We start from the raw sequence: 18,825 nt of genomic DNA, 5'->3' as shown, positions 1-18,825 counted from the left end.
GAAGGCAGCAGAGGCTCAGTTTAGACACAGCTCACTGGTAGACACAGAGACACATTGAAAGGCTGGCCTTGGCAGTAGCACAAAAACATGCTACAACAAGGCGAAGGGGAAACATAGGAGGACCATGATCCAAGGGCAGGTCAAAGCATTAGTTGATGCCACTTGGATGGTTGGAATACAGCAGCAGGGAGCCTGGGTAAGATGGAAGCAAGCAGTGGAGCGAAAGGTGTCACAAGCTCTGGAGGGTGGAGCCCCACTGCATCAAGTTCTTGATTCATGTGAATCCATGGGAAAGTCAAGTCACCCGAATGCCCTCAGTCAAACCATTCATCTTTCATCAAAGCTGGTGGGAGGAAGCAGCATTAAGGACCTCCTCCTCCGTTCTGCTCTTAACTCGGCAGGACTGGGATCTGAAAGTTGACCTGGGGAAGCAACTCAAATTTCCAGTAAATGTTGCCGTCACACCTTGAGGCAAGGCATGGTGCTGCTCTCCGAAGCCTCAAAGCCTCGGTAATTATCTTAGAACCTATAGTCCCTTGGAAAGAATGCATCTAGGAATCTAACGAGAGGAAAAGAGGCAAATACACGCAGCTGGTGGAGAGAGAGGTGTGAGCCGATGATGCCGAGATGAACTTGAGGAAGCTGTTAAGATGCTCGTCTCTTTCCAACACAGAGTTTATGGCTGATCCTCTGTTAGCTTTACACTGAGTGCCATGTTTGTGTGCTGACAGCAACCTACTCCAAATGGCTTCCCAAGGTTCCCAATTTGTACCGATTTTATTTGCATGCAATAGAAAACCCTTTACCTTCAGAACAAAATCAGGTAATTTTTGTGTCATTTCAAATGCTTTGCACAGCACATCTGATGTACAGTGGCTTAAGAATATATTCAAATATTTCAATATTTAAGACAGACTTTTTGACAAAATTCTTACACATACACACACACAAACAACAAAGCAAAATCCCACTTTAATTATCTTTTGCTAATGTACCTTTAGTTTCTTCAACACCACTGGCATCCACTGAAACAGAAATAATGTAATTATTACCATCCAGTTTTTATTTGATTCATCTGACTTGGATTAAAATTCACAAACCTCCCTCTCAGACTCGCTCTGTCAGTAGTACTTCAGTCTAGTTATGTTTAATTAGCAGACACACACACACACACAATACCTTCAGTCGTTTTGGGAGAAACAGCTTTCGTCTCATCTGTCCTGTCAGGAGATGTGATTGAAACACAAACACGCAACAGCTCTTGAGAAATGCAAAATAATTTAAAGCAATTCGTTAAATACAATTTAAGCACATATATAGTTAAACATAAATAAGGCTTTATTTAATGTAAGAATTCAGTGGAAACATTACCATATGTGTTGCTGACATTAAGCGTTATATTCCCTCCCACATTGACACCGTTAAAATGAGGTGAGCTGACGACTCCTCCATACTGGGCGGTGACTGCTGTGCTTCCTGCTCCCCTCTGAGGTACAGTTGATTGAGAATAGACAAAATAATCAGGAACCACAACTCATCAACTCCTGAACTGCTATAAGGGTTCAGAGATTATGGTTTTTATGAGCTGATATTAAGCAAAGACCTGAAGGATCAAGAACAAATTAAGCTGGGTAGAAAATGATAAACACTTCACTTTAAATGCTTTGCACAGCACATCTGATGATCAGTGGCTTCAGAAAATATTTAAATATTTAAAATGAATAACATTGGCACAGACTTTTTTAGTAGTTATCTTACACACATGACAAAGCAAAATCACACTTAAATAATCTGTTGCTAATGTACCTTCAGTGTGAGGAGAGGAAGCTCCTCTGTTGTCTGAAGTTTCTTCAACATCCACTGAAACAGACACAATGTGATTACTACCAGGGCTTGACATTAGCACCTGAATTTTAATGCAGTAACTCCTACTAGCCACTTTGGCGGGTGGGATATAGGCCTATAAACCTTGTTAATTGTAACACGGGTCGCGGGAGTACTGTGCCTCAGCCCGATACAGAAGCACAGCTGTAATCTACGGCCGTCACCTAATCCCACACACCACCAGCAAGCCGCGGTGCACGCTCTGTTTCTCCCTAACTGCAAGATCCTGTAAAATATCCCCCAGCGCGCATACCCTACATGGTGGGTTTGGCAACAGTTGCGTCTGTGGCAGAAAAACATTTTGACAAGAGGTTTGTAAAAGAAGTAGAAGGTGCAAAGAGCATGACAACAGACTGTTTAAAACTATTGCTCTGTGTGTTCTGCTGTTGCATGTTTTCATACCAAAGGAGCTTTACACACTAACTCATCAGAGGTTGATATTTGATGGCTGTAGCGTTATAGCCTTTATATTCTATGCAGTCTTGATTTGGGAGGTCATTTATATTTAAAGAGTTGTAAATCTGGTTCTTCAAATAAATAGTAGTACACCATAATTAACTTGTTGGAGAATGGATTTACTAACTTATTTGGACTATATTTTTTTCAAACTTTAAAAGTACACTTTGTCACTCAGGGCATACTTACCAGAGAATACAGCAGCTTTACCTTTGCTCTGAGAGGAGGGAGTTCCTCTGTTCTCTGAAGTCTTTCCAACATCCCTGACATCCACTGGCTCTGTGTGGAAATGCATAGTAATATTTAAATTATCATTTATGAATTACGGTCATAAACAGCAACAACACTCACCCGAAAAGGATGTAGCCTACTGTTACTATTAAATTAAATTAAATTAAAAGACACGCAAATACTCCTCACAGTCAGTCAACCCATTACATACAGTATGTCACTGTGATGCCAAAGCACACTTCATTCCCCAGTCTTCCTGACAGAAAATACATATTAAAAAGATTGACTGACCTTCTGGTCCTGAACTGGTGTCTGGCAGACTCTGCACTAGATCATTCCTGTTGATCTTCTTTAAAACCTTCTTGGTCACCTTCAGAGCTCCATGAAGATGAAAGGTGTAAACCATCACATCCACTGTGTCCTGCCTTTCTGCGTTCTCCAGCTTGGACACTTTGATGCATTGGTAGCCTTCCAGGAGGTCTTGCTGCTGCAGATACCATTTGAATTGTTTAAATTCATCTTCTCTTAAATCCTCCAGAGTGTTGAAAAGGTCCACTGCCGTCATGATTTCCTGCTAAAATCACGGTTTTCCTAATCCACGATTGGATTTTCGATTTAAACTTTATTAGGGACAGAATGCCAAAATAAGAGCCACTTAATGGCAGAAGGGTACTTTACAACAACAGTTGGAGATTCTCAGAGTTTACAGATAAGGAAATATGCTGCAAAATGAATTATATTTCAGTTTCTATACTTAAAATCCACAGGAGGTTTGAGAAAACCACAATGACTTGTCTTGATCCCGCAGGGCCTCTGAATGGTACATATGAAAGCAACAACAACATTGTTAGAATGTTTACAGAACATGATGCAATGTTAAAGCTGGGACTATGTTGACTTACTGAGTCTCTGCAGAAAGCTGTCCTTTAAACACTAAAGGTGTATCCATGGACCGGTGGCTCTTGATGGACACACGGCTGGGTTCAGGTTCAGGAGACTCTGGTCTCTGCTGCTGCTCTGGGCTTCAACACACACACACACACACACACACACACACACACACACACACACACACACACACAGTGCTGGACTGATCTGAGTGCACTGACATGGAGAACATCATGGACAGTTAGAGATGGTTCATCAGCTGTAACTATGGTTCCAACATGTGAGGGGTAGAGAAACCACAGATGAGCTGTAGTTGTGCTATCAGTCCACTAGATGGAGCACTTTACCCACACCATCTCCACAGAGCTGGAGAGCAGACTGACTGAGTCAGACTAGAACAGGAGGCACAACCAGTCAGATAACTCCAGTCATTACACAAGATAACACAACATCCAACATGAATTGTAGCTGCTTCGCAGGAAAAGGAAAAAGCGGTGGATGGAGAAGAGGAGAAAAATGTTAAGGGTTCTGTCAGCATAGGTGCCAAACAGAGACATTCCTGCTCATCACCTTGGTTATGCCAACGGAACAGGGATACTGTTTTTTTAAGATTTTTTTTCCCCTTTATTTCAGAGTGAGAGACAGTGGATAGACAGGAAAGGTGGGCGAGAGATGGGGGATGACACGCAGCAAAGGGCTGGAGGTCGGATTTGAAACCGGGCTGCTGCAAAGGCCTCAGCCTACATAAGGTGCACGCTCTTACTGGGTGAGCTAGAGGTCGCCCCAGGGATCCTGTTTAAGTGAGAGTTGGTAAGTTGTGCGTAGGGGATTTAAACTCCAAACATCTCGCTCTCGCACAATGCATGATAGTATGGCAACACCATGGGGCTCAACTCAGAACCTCTGTCGCTGTAGGCAGGTGCTGATCTCAGGGAGCTATTATTTGGGTGATGACACAACTGGCTTCTCAATATTTGATATCTAAGGAGCAGGACTGCATGAAAATGCAGCATTTTAAACTATTGTCAAAAATTATTTTCTCACTAGAAAATTCAGAGAATTTGTGTACTTTGTTAGGACAACATAGAGATGCTCTATTTTGCATTGACTGTAATGGTGTAGATGAGGACACAATTCAAACATTTTATAAAAATGTACTTTTGGAGATAAAATTCTAAAATGTTGCACACTAAATCTACAGTGACCTCATAATGTTGTGAATTATATCCATGAACATCAAAGGTTTAGTTTGGAAGAAATTGCAGAATTTGTTTACACTACTGTATGCAGTAAAACATTTGAATGCACTGTGGGCTCAACTTTTGATACATCAAAACCCTGAATGGTAAATTTGTCGAGGACATTCTGGAGATGAAGATTGGTAGAATAGAACCAAAAAATGTGGGAAGAGATAGGTTCAAAGCTTTAGTGCGTAACTTTTTGATATTAATGAACGTCCGTTACATTCAAGCTAAATGAGTTGCTACAAAGCTAATTAAGACTATCAGTTCCACACAACTCTCTCTGTATTTCTCAGTATGACTATGTTCAGAAGATTGTGGCGTCCGGCGACTTTCACACGCAGTAACTTGAGTGAAGATAATGACCTCTTCTGAAGAGTCCATCATGTTTTCTTAATCCTCCATGTCCTCCTTGGTTACTAGCTACTGTGCTACTCCGACAGTGTTGTTTTCATTACTTAGAATTCCTCATGGGGGGGTCAGAAACTACGCACTATAGCTTTAAGAAGTTTTGCAGTTTTTGCAAAAAGAAGAGCGATGGACTTCAAAACTGCTGCTATGTAAAAGTCTCTCCTCTATTGGGGCTACAGTTTCACATAAGTTGCAACGTTGTAGCATGTACGGTTGATTTGTTATAATTTTTTTAAGTATTGAATATTAGATGGCTGCTATCAGGACAATTAGCATACAAATCACACTGATTAAGTTTGGCACAGAAGGGAGAAAAAATAATTTGAGATGTGAAAGTTAGAGAGACGGAAAGAAAAGAGAGTGTCTCTCTCTCTCTCTCTCTCTCTCTCTCTCTCTCTCTGATGTCACACAGTAGGCCTTGTTTACTTGATCAACATCCTCCTGTGGCGCCCCTGCAGGGTTGAGGGGTGAACCCCTATACATTTGTTTGATGTTGAGACTTTAACAGTTATTCATAAATGTGTCAAGGAAAAAAGCAAATCATATTTTAAGGAAAATTAGCGTACACAAGCCAAAACCACCAGAACAAACAGGTGTACATGTATAATTCTGCCACTTTTTGACACAGGGCGGAAGTGACCATTAAGAACATGAATTCATAAAAATGGACATGATGAAAATGCATATGACTTGAAAAAATGGAGTGATACATGATGTGATGAGGCAATTGAGAAAAATGAATTCTGGTGATATATTTTCTACTGTTTTCTCTCCTGTTTATGAATTTCGCATACAGCTGCTATGAATAGAAAAAAAATCTCATGCTTCCTGCCCCCTCTAGGTTTAGGCTAAGCCCCAAACGTTTACGTCTGGCTCCGCTGCTGACGGAGGCCAATCAATGTAAATGTAAAATTACTGTTGCACTAGTCTGGACATCTTGCCGTGCCAACCTTGCAATAAAGGTTTCCTAAATGCCATGTATATAAATCTGATGTCAGCTTACTAATTGATTGCGGGTTTTATGTAGATTTGGACTTTTATACGTTTTATTCCACTTTGTTTAAACGCCGAGGTGGAGAGGCCTCGTTCACCTGTCTGGAGCTGGCTGGTGAATGTGACGCTCGTATAGGCCTTGCTGGATACACCGTGACGCTTTTTGTGGATCTACTGATCGCTGTGGATTACTTTTTTTTCCGTGTCATTGGATTACGGCAAAATACGGATCTTTTTTCTCAACATGTCTTAACGTTTTATGGTGTGACTGCTAGCTGCCTGTCCCCTGAACACACTGTAAAAAAACATCTCCTCAATATCCGCTAGCTGCCTGTCCCCTGAACACACTGTAAAAAACATCTCCTCACTATCTGCTAGCTGCCTGTCCCCTGAACACACTGTAAAAAACATCTCCTCACTATCTGCTAGCTGCCTGTCCCCTGAACACACTGTAAAAAAACATCTCCTCACTATCTGCTAGCTGCCTGTCCCCTGAACACACTGTAAAAAACATCTCCTCACTATCTGCTAGCTGCCTGTCCCCTGAACACACTGTAAAAAAACAGACAGCCCAGGCTCCACAGACGGCAACAAAAACAAACTAGCTAGCCTCCATTGTGTTTGACAATACTTCGAATGTCAACGAGATGTGACATCATCCAACATCGCTTAGAGCACCTTTAATTCACAGCCCGTAATACAAGGCTACATGTACAACTGAAATAAAATGTGCTTCTCTTAGGCTGGCTCTCGCCTACCAATGACAGTCCACTGACTGAAAACAAATTGCAAATTGATTGGAGCCACAACGACACACCTTCCACACACACCCGTACACTAGCAGCAGGAATGTACTAATTTAGAGCCTACCTTTTGTTGAACCCTGGTTAAAATCCATGCTAAACAACCGACGAGAAAGCAAATCCATTAAATCCACCACGAGTTTTTAAAACTTGCTTCCAGGTTGTTACAGGCTGTCAATTCTATCTATGCAATTCTAGAGTTTAGTGTAGCTGTGGGTTAGTGGGGAAATTAAAGACACACACACCCTATTTCCATTCACCACTAACCATTCTTTCATTTCCATTATCCACTTTAATAAATTAATTAAAAAGAAACAATTAAACTTTGTTGTCAGACTCTTTTACTTTAAATTGCAGTCATATAACATGACCAAATAAAGGCAACCAATCACATCCTAATCTTACCTAATTTGTGTGGGAGAACTTAGTTTTATCATCATCTGCATTTGGTTCTAAGTTTCCATTCTATCCAGGAAAATGTATCAATACAGTGTTTATTCAGAATTTTCGAAAAGACCTACTGTCCACACATCATCAAAATGTATTCCTGTATATTGTATATGATAACAATGCAAATACTGAAAGTAAAATCCCAAGAAATATTAATTCCGACTATGTTTTCAGCAGACTGGCTTTCAACATTAAGATGCTATAATGGGATGATTCTGAAATATCTTTGCTGTTCTAGGCTACTGGTTATCCAAATAAACAAGCCAATGAGTCTAAATTAGTGCCTCATACCCAAACAGAAAAACATGCTTTATATGCATTAAAACATCAAAACACTCTCATTCTTAATTCTGACGTCTGTCAGAGAGAGTGTGTGAATTCATCATGCGACTGCCTGTGTGGTACTAGTATTAAGGCATGGATACCCGATCCAAGCCCGACTGGTTGTGACGTATGTTATGCACATGTGCAACAAGAGGGGAGACTGTCAAGGATTTTAGCCTTAGCACCTAGCATTAGCCTAAGCCAACTCCTTCACTCAGTCCACTAGATGGAGCACTTTACCCACACCATCTCCACAGAGCTGGAGAGCAGACTGACTGAGTCAAACTAGAACAGGAGGCACAACCAGTCAGATAACTCCAGTCATTACACAAGATAACACAACATCCAACATTAACAACACACTTTGACCTTTTGGTCTAGAGGGAGAGAAAATAATCTGAGATGAGAAAGTTAGAGAGACAGAAAGAAAACGGATGTTAACTTGGTTTAACTCTCTCTCTCTTTGCCTCTCTCTCTCCCTGTTTCTATCTCCCTCCCTCTCTCTCTGTTTCACCCTCTCTCCTGAAGGGAATTTCCGTCAAAAAGGCACAGACCCGAAGGCCAAAAGATCTGACTCCAATTTACTAATTCCTGCATATTATTTGATAGGATTTATGAATACCAAAACTCAAGGATCAATCTGAGACGATAGATTAAAGTCAAGCAAAGTTTACTGACCAGGGCGGTGCCCTCTCTCTCTAGGGAGACTGTCATCTTCGCCAGAGTTCAGGCCGCCTGTGTTGCACAGCTTCCTTTTACACATTTCCTGTTTTTCGACCAACTGTCTGGTTCATAATGCTTCTTTTGACCATATGTTTATTATTCTATATTTAAAGACTTAAGCTTAACCTTTTGTGCATCAGAGTTCACCTGGAGTACTAATAACCACTTCCTCAATGACTACACACACCTCTTTAGCAATGAGCACAATACCCTTAAACTGACAAATGCAGCTCTCTCCCTCCTTCTCCCTCTCTCTCTCCCCCCCTCCCTCCCTCCCTAATGCACCAAGTAAGTAAATATTACCCAGTACTGAGAGTATTGTAGTAGTCTAGTACTATAGTATTGTAAGAATAGTAACATTTAAATGTCAAACTGAAATGTATTTATCCAATGTTCTTTAAACTGTACTCTGTTTAAGTTTTACAGTCTGTTCAACTGGACCAGTAAGAATCCAGTAGAGTGCAGCATGACTCCAGCCTCAGATCTCTACAAAGTTATCTACATGATGATCTGAAGCATAAAAAGAAAAACTCTCACCTGAAGGTTTGGAGAACAATAAAATGTGTCGACAACGCCAAAGTCCGCTCACTCCGCAGAAGTGAAGAGTGAGGAAACCGTCAGGCTGCTTAAGTGTCTGTAACAGAAAGTGTAATTCTGGTTCCTCTTTTTCATGTCAGTTCCTGTAAATACCTGCCCAACATTGCACATTACTACATCATCAACACCACTGCATATGTTAGTTGTTTGCTTCGCAGCGACTGGATTCAAACTCCCCTAACCCTTGCCTAACCCTAGTGCCTTCCATGCAGCGCTGCCTGGAAGACAACGTTGGGGGCTTAAAGCACCAAACACTGCTTTAAACCTGACAAGCAAAAAGAACTATAACAAAACAGTGCTGATCAGACTGATATATAGTAATTATCATTTTTTTATTAAATGATCACTTTATATTTCTGTACCATATTTCTCTTTATTCTTAAATCAAAATCTTTCAACTTATTACATTCATTATAATCCGAATAAAAGTGATTTAACAAGCCTTTATTTACAGAATCCCATTTTCACAATCCTCAGATTAAACTCTAATACAGACATCAGCGGCACGTTCACGGTTTCCTGGTTGAATGACATGTTTCCTCTGAACGGTGTGGAACTGTTTTCTCTCGTTGGGTGGGCGTGTCTCTCGCTTATAGGCCATGTCCCAGGTGATACCCAATCAGCAGAGATGTGTCTGTAAACCTGTGGTAATAAAAAGGCAGAGCGCAGGGTGTTCAACGCACCCGTTTCAGTTTTTTTAAAAAGCGTGCTACGTTTTGTCCGGGCTGAACGTGGCCCTGATATAATTAAGTGTACAAAGCCTGACAGAAAGTCATGTCATCATTTCCTTTATTTATGTATTTAAACGTTTAAACAGCTGCAGATGAATCAAAAAAGGTTTTGCAACAGAGTTTTAACGTGACACTTTTGATCTGAAGTCTTCAGTGTTTCTCTCCATTTTGAATGTTGCAGAATATTTCAGGATCTGCTGCCTCCTGCTATTCACTCTGCAGGCTCACACTCTGATTGGCTGCCAGCTGGAAGCAAAACCATCTAAACCAATGGAGAGCAGCTTTCTGAACATTGTCAAGATTAAAAAGGTGGAGCTAAGCACGTGAATTTAACCAATACAGTTTTTATCCATAATAATACATCATGTATTTGTTGATTTTTGTATTAATAATCTGAATCTGCAAAGTAACTTAAGTGTCAAATAAATGTAGTAAAAGGTTTTCCCACAAACACCCCAAAAACCTGAATGAAAACATATTTAAGGTATTTTAAACCATGGACATGCAGTGAGTTATTTTTTATATTATACATACATATATATACATACATACATATACATTGTTTTCTTGTAAATTTTAGTTGGTATGATTGACAAAGAGATTGTGTGTGTTGGTCAGCAGTGTGTGTGTTTCTGTGCACAGGAGGAGACTCTCCTTCCTACAGAGAACACAGAGACACTGAGGACTCAGCTCCTAACCCAAACCCAGGATAAAGAGGTTCAGTGAATGTGGTGTTGAAGGTGTGGAGGTGGATCAGTGAGTCAGAGGAGACTGTGTAGAAGGACAGAATGCCAGCAGGACAGTCCACATACACTCCTACTCTACTAATGAGAGTGGCGAAGGAGGAGACGTCTGTTCTTCTCTTGTTGTGAATGACAGTGTAACCATTTATGTAAGAGCACTCCAGACTCCAGGACTGATCACTATATCCAAACACACAGTCTTCACTATCTCCTCTCCTGCTGATTCCTCTGTAACTCACTGAAATAAAAACATGTCCTATCCTCTCGACCTCCCAGTAACAGCGACCAGTCAGACCATCTCTACACAGCAGCTGGCGATTGCAGTCAAACCTCTCTGGATGATCAGGATATGACTGCTCCTTCTTCACCCATGTCACCTTCCTGTTGTCGTCAGACAGTTTAAGGCTTGTGCTCATGGTGTTTGTGTCCAGTGTAAGCTCACAGGAATCTGATGGAGAGAACGAGACACAACACAGCAGCAGTTTATCATCTAACTTCTAACACACCTGATGGGTTTATTTGGTAGGTGGAACTACGATGATTGGTTAAACCCAGAGCATCAAAAACAAATCCCATGTGGACATTTTAATTTATTTTTTTAGGTTTAGGGTTAGGGGTAAGGGTTATTTTTTAAATTTTATTTATCTTAAATAGCCATATGCCAGAAATACGGCACCACCCCAAAGTACTTTAAGCCCTGCAATACTAATCCAACTTTAACACATGTTCCTTGCTTTCATGAATCAAAGTGAAGACACACTCACATTTCTTCAGACCAGGTTTCAGCCTCTGCTCTCCACAATGATCCAGCCTGGAGGAAGAAACAAAGTCAGAATGAACCTTCAGAACATACCTCATCAATTCAATTCAAAATATATCAAACATCTCAGGTTTCTAAGGTGAAAGATGAACTCTGAACCAAAACATCCTCAAAGTGCTCAAATAGAAATTAAACTTATTAGTTAGGATGTGAGTCTCAGGCACATCCATTATTGTCTTTACTATTAGTGTTCCCCGGTTATTTTACCCCGCCTTCCCAGAGGCCAGTGTGCAGCAGTCCTTTCACCTAGCACCAGCATGAGTTTTCCTTTTTTTGTTGCTTCCTTGGTTAACACTGACAACATGCACCACACATTGTTCACTGCATCCATACACCCTCATACACCACTGATCATGATATCCACACCCCATTGTCTTTATTTTTGCGCTTTCATTTAATAAATGTCAGTTTGTTAATATTAAGTTTGCTGTGCATCTCCCTCTTTAGTTGTGGCCTGTGAGCCGGTCATAACAGCAAAATCACAGCACCTCATAAAACCTGTGGTCATATGGGGACCGGAAGAGATCGCTGTCTTCTTTCCATCTTGCCAGTATAAGTCATATCCATCAAAGGAGACCAGATAATCAACGCATTTTTGGATCCTGCCATCTTCTGTTCAGACCATCTCATGAAAAGACTCAATCTGAATGGTAGTTGAACACACTTCCTGCTGCAAACCATGGGACAGGAATAGGTTGTGGCGGCATATGAGTGTTCAGACTTGGAAGTATCTGGGTTGGAGAGAAACCTCTCCTATAATCTACCAAAAGTCCTCACCCAAGAGAAAATGCCTGTCAGTGAAGACAACATTGTGACTGAAGGAGATTTAGCAAAATGGCCATTCATACCTGAGAGTATCCAGTCTCCAGTGTGGATTCTCCAGTCCAGCAGACAGCAGCTTCACTCCTGAGTCTCCTGGATGATTGTAGCTCAGGTCAAGCACTCTCAGATGGGAGGGGTTGGAGCTGAGAGCTGAGGCCAGAGAAGTACAGCCGTTCTCTGTGATCAGACAGCCTGACAGACTGGACATGGACACACGCAAACACGCAAACACACACACACACACACACACACACACACACACACAGAATGATTTTAGATTTAAGAATGTATTTGTCTTTTCTTTATATGTTCGAGTGAATTTCCTGATTACCTTAACTCACTGTAAAATTTATAGTGAAATGCCACCAAACCCCAACACCAAGTAGTAATTAGGGCCCGGACACCGACAGCATCTGCTCGGGCCCTATTAAAACTGCTCCGTTTATTATTATTGTCTCCAATGAATTGCATTTTTAAGGGGCTAAAAATGCCTCTGTAGCGGACCCTACAAATCTTTAAAAAATTGGCTTTTGCAGTACGTTTCACATAGGCTAAGAAAAATTGGTGTTCATATGTAACATGTTAAAGTGCTCATATTATTATTATTATTATTGTATTTAGAGGTTGTCCCCGAATAGGTTTATGTGGTTTAATTTTCAGAAAACACCATATATTTGTTGTACTGCACATTGCTGCAGCTCCTCTTTTCACTTTTGTGTGTTGAGTTCTCTGTTTTAGCTACAGAGTGAGGCATCTCACTTCTGTTCCATCTTTGTTGCGAGTCGCACATGCGCAGTATGTACTGCTAGCTAGTCAGTTGCAGAGCATGAGGGAGTGCCATGCTAGCAGCTAGGAGAGCATTATAACAAGTGTTACAAAGTGACCACGTTCGTCACGGAAGTAAATGCTGGACTACAATAGAGCCGTTTGGAGCAGTTTGTGAACAGTGTTTTCTCTGGAAGATGGTAAGTCCCTTTGGGGTGGACTTTGGGCTTTTTCACTTTGTAAACCTATAATGTGCACAAAAAGATATACAACACAAAGGAAAGGGGAAAAGCCAAAAAGGATAATATGAGCACTTTAAGACATTCATAAAAGGCCTCTTTGGGGTTTTACCTTAATTCAACAGGAAGTCCGCAATTTTGAATTTACTGTGCGGAATTAGTGCATTTTTTTGTCATTTCGAGCTGCGTACTTTAACAAACTTCTCCTAGAGATCCATTCATCCAAACGACTTCAAATTTGTTCTTTGTAATCTAAAGAACAGGAAGATGAAATGGTATTAAAAGCTTGAGGGTCCAAGTCTGAGGACATCTACATACCAATATTGACTTGTAGTCACATGCGCTACCTGCTGGTAACAGGAAATCGTCTGTATGATAAACTCATCTGATTAACATGCAATTTACAATGTGTGGTATACAATTGATATGAGCCACACCCTATACTGAAGCCACTCTCCTGTACTTCAGCCCCCTTTTATAAATTATAAACCCTTGAACAAATAATTTTGTGTAAGTTATCATTGCACTTAGCACAGAATTCCTTTTTTATTGGTGACAGGTTGACACTTGTGAGACGTACACGCTTGTAAGACGGGTTGTTGCACTCAGCAGAGAGTTCAGCACAGAATTGGTGATGTTTTTCCTATACTTTTGCCACGCGCCCTACATAATACATGACCCGTTTCTCTTAGACTCTTGTGTAAGGCATAATTGCAGCTTTAATTTGACTTAAATATGCATTCATTATTTTAATATTCAAGGGAAGTGGGAACTTTATGTGACCGAATCACAGAGTATCATACAGAGTTCTGAGGTTAAAAAAGGTTGTAGGTCTCCACCAACTTCTGAGAAAAATATCTGGCTCTTTAGCTGCTAGATGTTGAACTTTCTTTAAATTTGTCTGTCTGCTGTTTGTTGCTGGGCAGGTAGTTTACAGTGGGTTTATCAGAGCGTGTTTGATGAAAAGAGCTGCCTGCTGCTGCTGAAGAAGGTGCTGATGGAAGCAGCAAGCCTGAATCAAAACAGTAAAATTGTGGGTCGTACATACAGAACAATTAACTGAACTCTCTACTTATACTTGTATATCAAACAACATGTAAATGGTTATTTGTTTAACAGTTGTTTAAAGCGGAAACCAGACCTGAGCGTCTCCAGTGTACAGTTTTGACTCTTTAGTCCAGCAGCGATCAGCTTCACTCCTGTATTCTTCAGGTCGTTGTTACTCAGGTCCAGCTCTCTCAGACTAGAGGACTCTGAGCTGAGAACTGAGGACAGATCTTCACAGCTTCTCTCTGACAGATTACAGCCACTTAGCCTGAAGAAGAGTTAGTGATGAAGACAAACACTGAATCTGTTTCTGTCACGTACAATGTAAAACCACATTACATTTCTACGCTTGTCAGACAACAACAAATATGTTGTCTTGTCTAACAGCTATTAATGGAAATTTTAAAAATTATATTCACATCTGCTGGACCCCAGCCATTTACACAAATTAGTTTTAATATTAAATTAACTATACAGTAATAGATATTTTTTATATTTAATTTGGCTTCTTTAAACTGTGGAGGTACAATGAAACTGAAGAAACAATTTGCAGGATTTTTAATTGATCAACTACTCAAATCGTTAACTAAATCTTAAGACTATCAGTTGACCCAGACATTCATTAGTTGAGAAGAACCCTACGCATCTGATACAGGTAGTATCTGCAGTTATCTGATACTTACAGAGCTTTTTTGGAGGCTTTGACCACTGGCAGCAGCCTCAGAAAAACATCCTCTGAAGCAGAGTATTTCTTCAGGTCAAACACATCCAGATCGTTTCCTGATGACAGTAAGACGAAGCCCAGAGCTGACCACTGAGCAGGAGACAGTTCATCTGTGGAGAGACTTCCTGAACTCAGGTACTGTTGGATCTCCTCCACTAGAGAACGATCATGCAGTTCATTCAGACAGTGGAACAGATTGATGCTTCTCTCTGCAGACAGATTCTCACTGATCTTCTTCTTGATGTAGTTGACTGTTTCCTGATTGGTCTCTGGGCTAGTTCCTGTCTGTGTCAGCAGGTCTTCAAGGACAATCCGATTGGTCTGCCGGGAAAGACCCAGGAGGAATCGGAGGAACAAGTCCAGGTGTCCATTTGGACTCTGTAAGGCCTTGTCAATAGCAAAACTGTGGACCTCTGTCGTAGATGTTCTGCTGAAAACTTCCCACACTTTTTTGAAGATACTTTGCCCAAACATCACATTCTCGTTTCTGTTAATGACTGCGCTCTCTACATGAAAAGCAGCCAGAAACTCCTGAACACTCAGATGGATGAAGCTAAACATCTTTTTTTTATCATTCTTCTTCCCACGTTGCTCTTTGAAGATCTCTGTGAACACTCCTGAGCACACCGAGGCTCCACTGACGTCAATGCCACTCTCTTCTAGATCTTTCTCGTAGAAGATCAGGTTTCCCTTTTCCAACTGATGGTAAGCCAGTTTTGCTAATGACTCAATGTACTGAATGCACTCTTCTGGGTCATACTTCTCTTTTGTCTGATGAATCTGAAACACCAGGAATTCTGCGTACATCTCAGTCAGGGTCTTGGGCAACTCTCCTCCCTCTCTGGTTTTCATCACCTCGTCCAGAACTGTAGCAGTGATCCAGCAGAAGACTGGGATGTGGCACATGATGTGGAGGCTTCTTGATGTCTTGATGTGGGAGATGATTCTGCCGGCCCGCTCCTGATCTGTGAATCTCTTTCTAAAGTACTCCTCCTTCTGTGGGTCAGTGAACCCTCTGACCTCCGTCATGATGTCTACAAAATCAGAATGGATCTGATTGGCTGCTGCAGGTCGTGTGGTTATCCAGATGCGAGCAGAGGGAAGCAGTTTCTTCTTGATGAGGTTCGTCAGCAGCTCATCCACTGAGGTCGGCTCTGTCACATCAATTTTAACTGCCTTGTTTTTATTGGTGGAGCAGTCCAGATCAAGGCGACTCTCATCCAGTCCATCCAAAACAAACAGAAGTTTGAATTCACTCTTGTCAAAGTTGGTGTTTCCTGATGACTGCAGAGCTGTAAAGATGTGATTAAGACCTTCTTCCTTGATGTCTCTGGTCCCCCAGATACATTCATGAACAAGCTCTGCCAAACACCACTTTTCCCCCTTCTTTAAATTCAGCTCGCGGAAGGTGAAGGGGAAAACGAGATGCACATCTTGATTGGCTCTTCCTTCAGCCCAGTCCAACACAAACTTGTGAACAAGAAATGTTTTTCCAATTCCTGCGATTCCATTGGTCAGTACTGTTCTTACGGGTCTTTTTCTTACAGAGGGGTGTTTGAACATGTCACAAGGTGTAATTGTTGTCTCTCTATCTGTTGGCTTCACTGTCTCAATCTGCCTGACCTCATGCTGTGTGTTGATGTGTACGTCACCAGTAGCTTTGATGTACAGATCTGTGTAGATATCATCCAGAGGTCGCCCATCTTTGTTCTGTGCCCACCCCTCTTGTGCACACAAAAACTCATTCTGGAGGTTTGGCTGAAGCTTTTGTTGGTAATATGAGATGTGTTGTGGTGGCTTTGGTACTGGAACAATCCCGTCTGTGTTTAAAACAAAAATAAAAAATATAAAGTATGATGATGTTTGTCTACAGATGGCAGAATCAGTACACAAATACTCTTCTACTAAATAATTGGCTTCCTGAGAATACTCAGACAAAAACTCAAAGATTTTTCCTTTTAAAATAACATAAAATGGAGCCATCTAAAATATCATTATGGTCAACCAAACATATTTTATAGTTTAGTGAGTAATGTCTATGTGTTATTTTGGGCAGAGCATTGAAGTGATGCTTGCATTGATTCACCATCAATGAGTAACTTCCAAGTTATATTCAAGCAGGTGCACAGCACTTCAGAATCAGAATCAGAAATACTTTAATAATCCCAGGGGGAAATTATTTTTGTTACCACTCAGGTATACAAACAACATATACAACAGCTAGAGCAGGAACAGGCAGCATGCAGCTTTCGCGAATGCGCACTTAAAACTCTCTCTTAACTCTCGCAGGGACAGATACAGCATGACATGAAGGAGAGGAGAGGGAAAAAAAAGCAACTCTCAGACTATCCTCATAAAGATAAGAACAGTGTGGGAACAGGAAAAAACACCTCAGCACGTAGCACATAAACAGTACATTTGCACTGCAGCACATATAACATAACATAACATAAATGTACAGTTGCACATTTAGCTGCGAAGGCGTGGGACTGGGGGTATAGGGTAGGGTGGGGGAGTTTGGCCTGCTGAGAAACGCACAGCCCGGCAGCCCCACTAGTGTCTCAGTCCACAGAATGTTATAGCGAAAACACAGCACGTTGCCGTGGTGACACCCTTGAACAGTCCAGAACCGATACGACAATCAGCAGACAGTGGGGAAGACGGAGGAGGAACCAAGAGCGTCTCGCTTGTAGAGCCCCAACAGGGTGACTGTTTGTTTCAAGAAAGGATAAGGGAGCCGAAAGATTAAATTAGTTTAGTCTACACGAATGGCTGCTCTAATTTAAACATTCATTCTATTGTTCATCTGTTCAACTGTTCAATTGGTCAATTTTTCTTTCCAAATCCGTGACCTTCTTCATGATGGTATCCAAGCCGCGGGTCATTACCATGTTGTATTCCATCACGTGATAAATAGTCCCAGTTTGCGCACTGATAATCGCTTTTTCAACAGCTTCAGTCAGGCAGCATTCCAATTATCATGGTTCCGAATAGGTAGATATCATCAACGTCCTCCACGGAAAGAGCAGAGAGACACACGGCACACCATTTCTCCCAGCCGTCCATCGTATACCCCGCAGCAAACGTCCCGTCAGGACATGCTGGCTCACCCGTACCAGTGCTCCTCCTCGAGAATACAGTGTCAATTGCGCTGAGAGACCAGTTAATCAATTCCATGATTTTGGGTATTTGTAGAGCCAGAGCCTTGCAGGGAGAGTCTCTAAAAAGTTAACAACAGACAAGACAAGACGAGACAGCAAGCAGGGTAGGCCTGGGAGGGAGAGGGAGAGAAAAGCGACCGCCTTCGCTGAGAGCAGGAAAGAGAAGGACCTTCCTTTATCATCTCACACTACTCCCTGATACCGTCATAACAATTTTACTGAAGTTTTATCATCATCATTTTAGACACCGAAGGATCAGAACTAGACACAAAACAAACTGGGTTTGTAAATAATGAGAAGGCAGTGTGGAGGCTTAGCAGGTGAGCTTGTCAAAATGAACAATCATTTGGCAGTGATATGTGTTATATACAGTATATACAGTGCTGCTCATAAGTATTCATACCCATGCTAAAGTTGACTAAAAAAGGAATAAAAAAATCATCTTTTGGAAATTGATCTTAATGCCTTAATTAAAAAAATGAGGAAAAATCCGACCTTTTAAGGACACCAATTTGTTTTGTGAATGAATAATGTATTGTAAATAAATAAATGTTCTTCCTTAAAATACAGGGGCCATAATTATACATACCCCTATGTTAAATTCCCATAGAGGAAGGCAGATTTTTATTTTTAAAGGCCAGTTATTTCATGGATCCAGGATACTATGCATCCTGATAAAGTTCCCTTGGCCTTTGGAATTAAAAAAGCCCCACATCATCACATACCCTTCACCATACCTAGAGATTGGCATGGTTTTATTTCAGTTAGCCTA

General features: G+C 41.2%; 1 protein-coding gene, 1 long non-coding RNA gene and 1 pseudogene across 2 annotated transcripts in view; 1 reads left to right on the top strand and 2 right to left on the bottom strand.

The window, feature by feature from the left end:
- The window catches only part of LOC116048207, a 39,441-nt pseudogene that overhangs the window by 15,373 nt on the left and 5,243 nt on the right, over positions 1–18,825 (bottom strand).
- Positions 707–10,065, top strand: LOC116048168. The gene is made up of 3 exons (XR_004104569.1): positions 707–719; positions 4,101–4,103; positions 9,955–10,065. It is a non-coding gene; the product is annotated as an uncharacterized LOC116048168 (long non-coding RNA).
- LOC116048144 (NACHT, LRR and PYD domains-containing protein 12-like) overlaps positions 10,317–18,825 on the bottom strand; it is a 38,070-nt gene continuing 29,561 nt past the window's right edge. Inside the window, exons 4-8 of the mRNA XM_036000532.1 lie at positions 14,852–16,712; positions 14,263–14,436; positions 12,144–12,317; positions 11,240–11,286; positions 10,317–10,923 (exon numbers count right to left, since the gene is read on the bottom strand). Of these exons, the coding sequence (XP_035856425.1) occupies positions 10,391–10,923; positions 11,240–11,286; positions 12,144–12,317; positions 14,263–14,436; positions 14,852–16,712 (2,789 nt within the window). The 3' untranslated portion in view covers positions 10,317–10,390. The remainder of the gene's footprint in view (positions 10,924–11,239; positions 11,287–12,143; positions 12,318–14,262; positions 14,437–14,851; positions 16,713–18,825) is intronic.

Source organism: Sander lucioperca, chromosome 4, assembly GCF_008315115.2.
Source record: "Sander lucioperca isolate FBNREF2018 chromosome 4, SLUC_FBN_1.2, whole genome shotgun sequence".
Lineage (NCBI taxonomy): Eukaryota > Metazoa > Chordata > Actinopteri > Perciformes > Percidae > Sander > Sander lucioperca.
The sequence above is the reverse complement of the archived record's forward strand: the minus strand, read 5'-3'. Positions and strand labels throughout refer to the sequence as shown.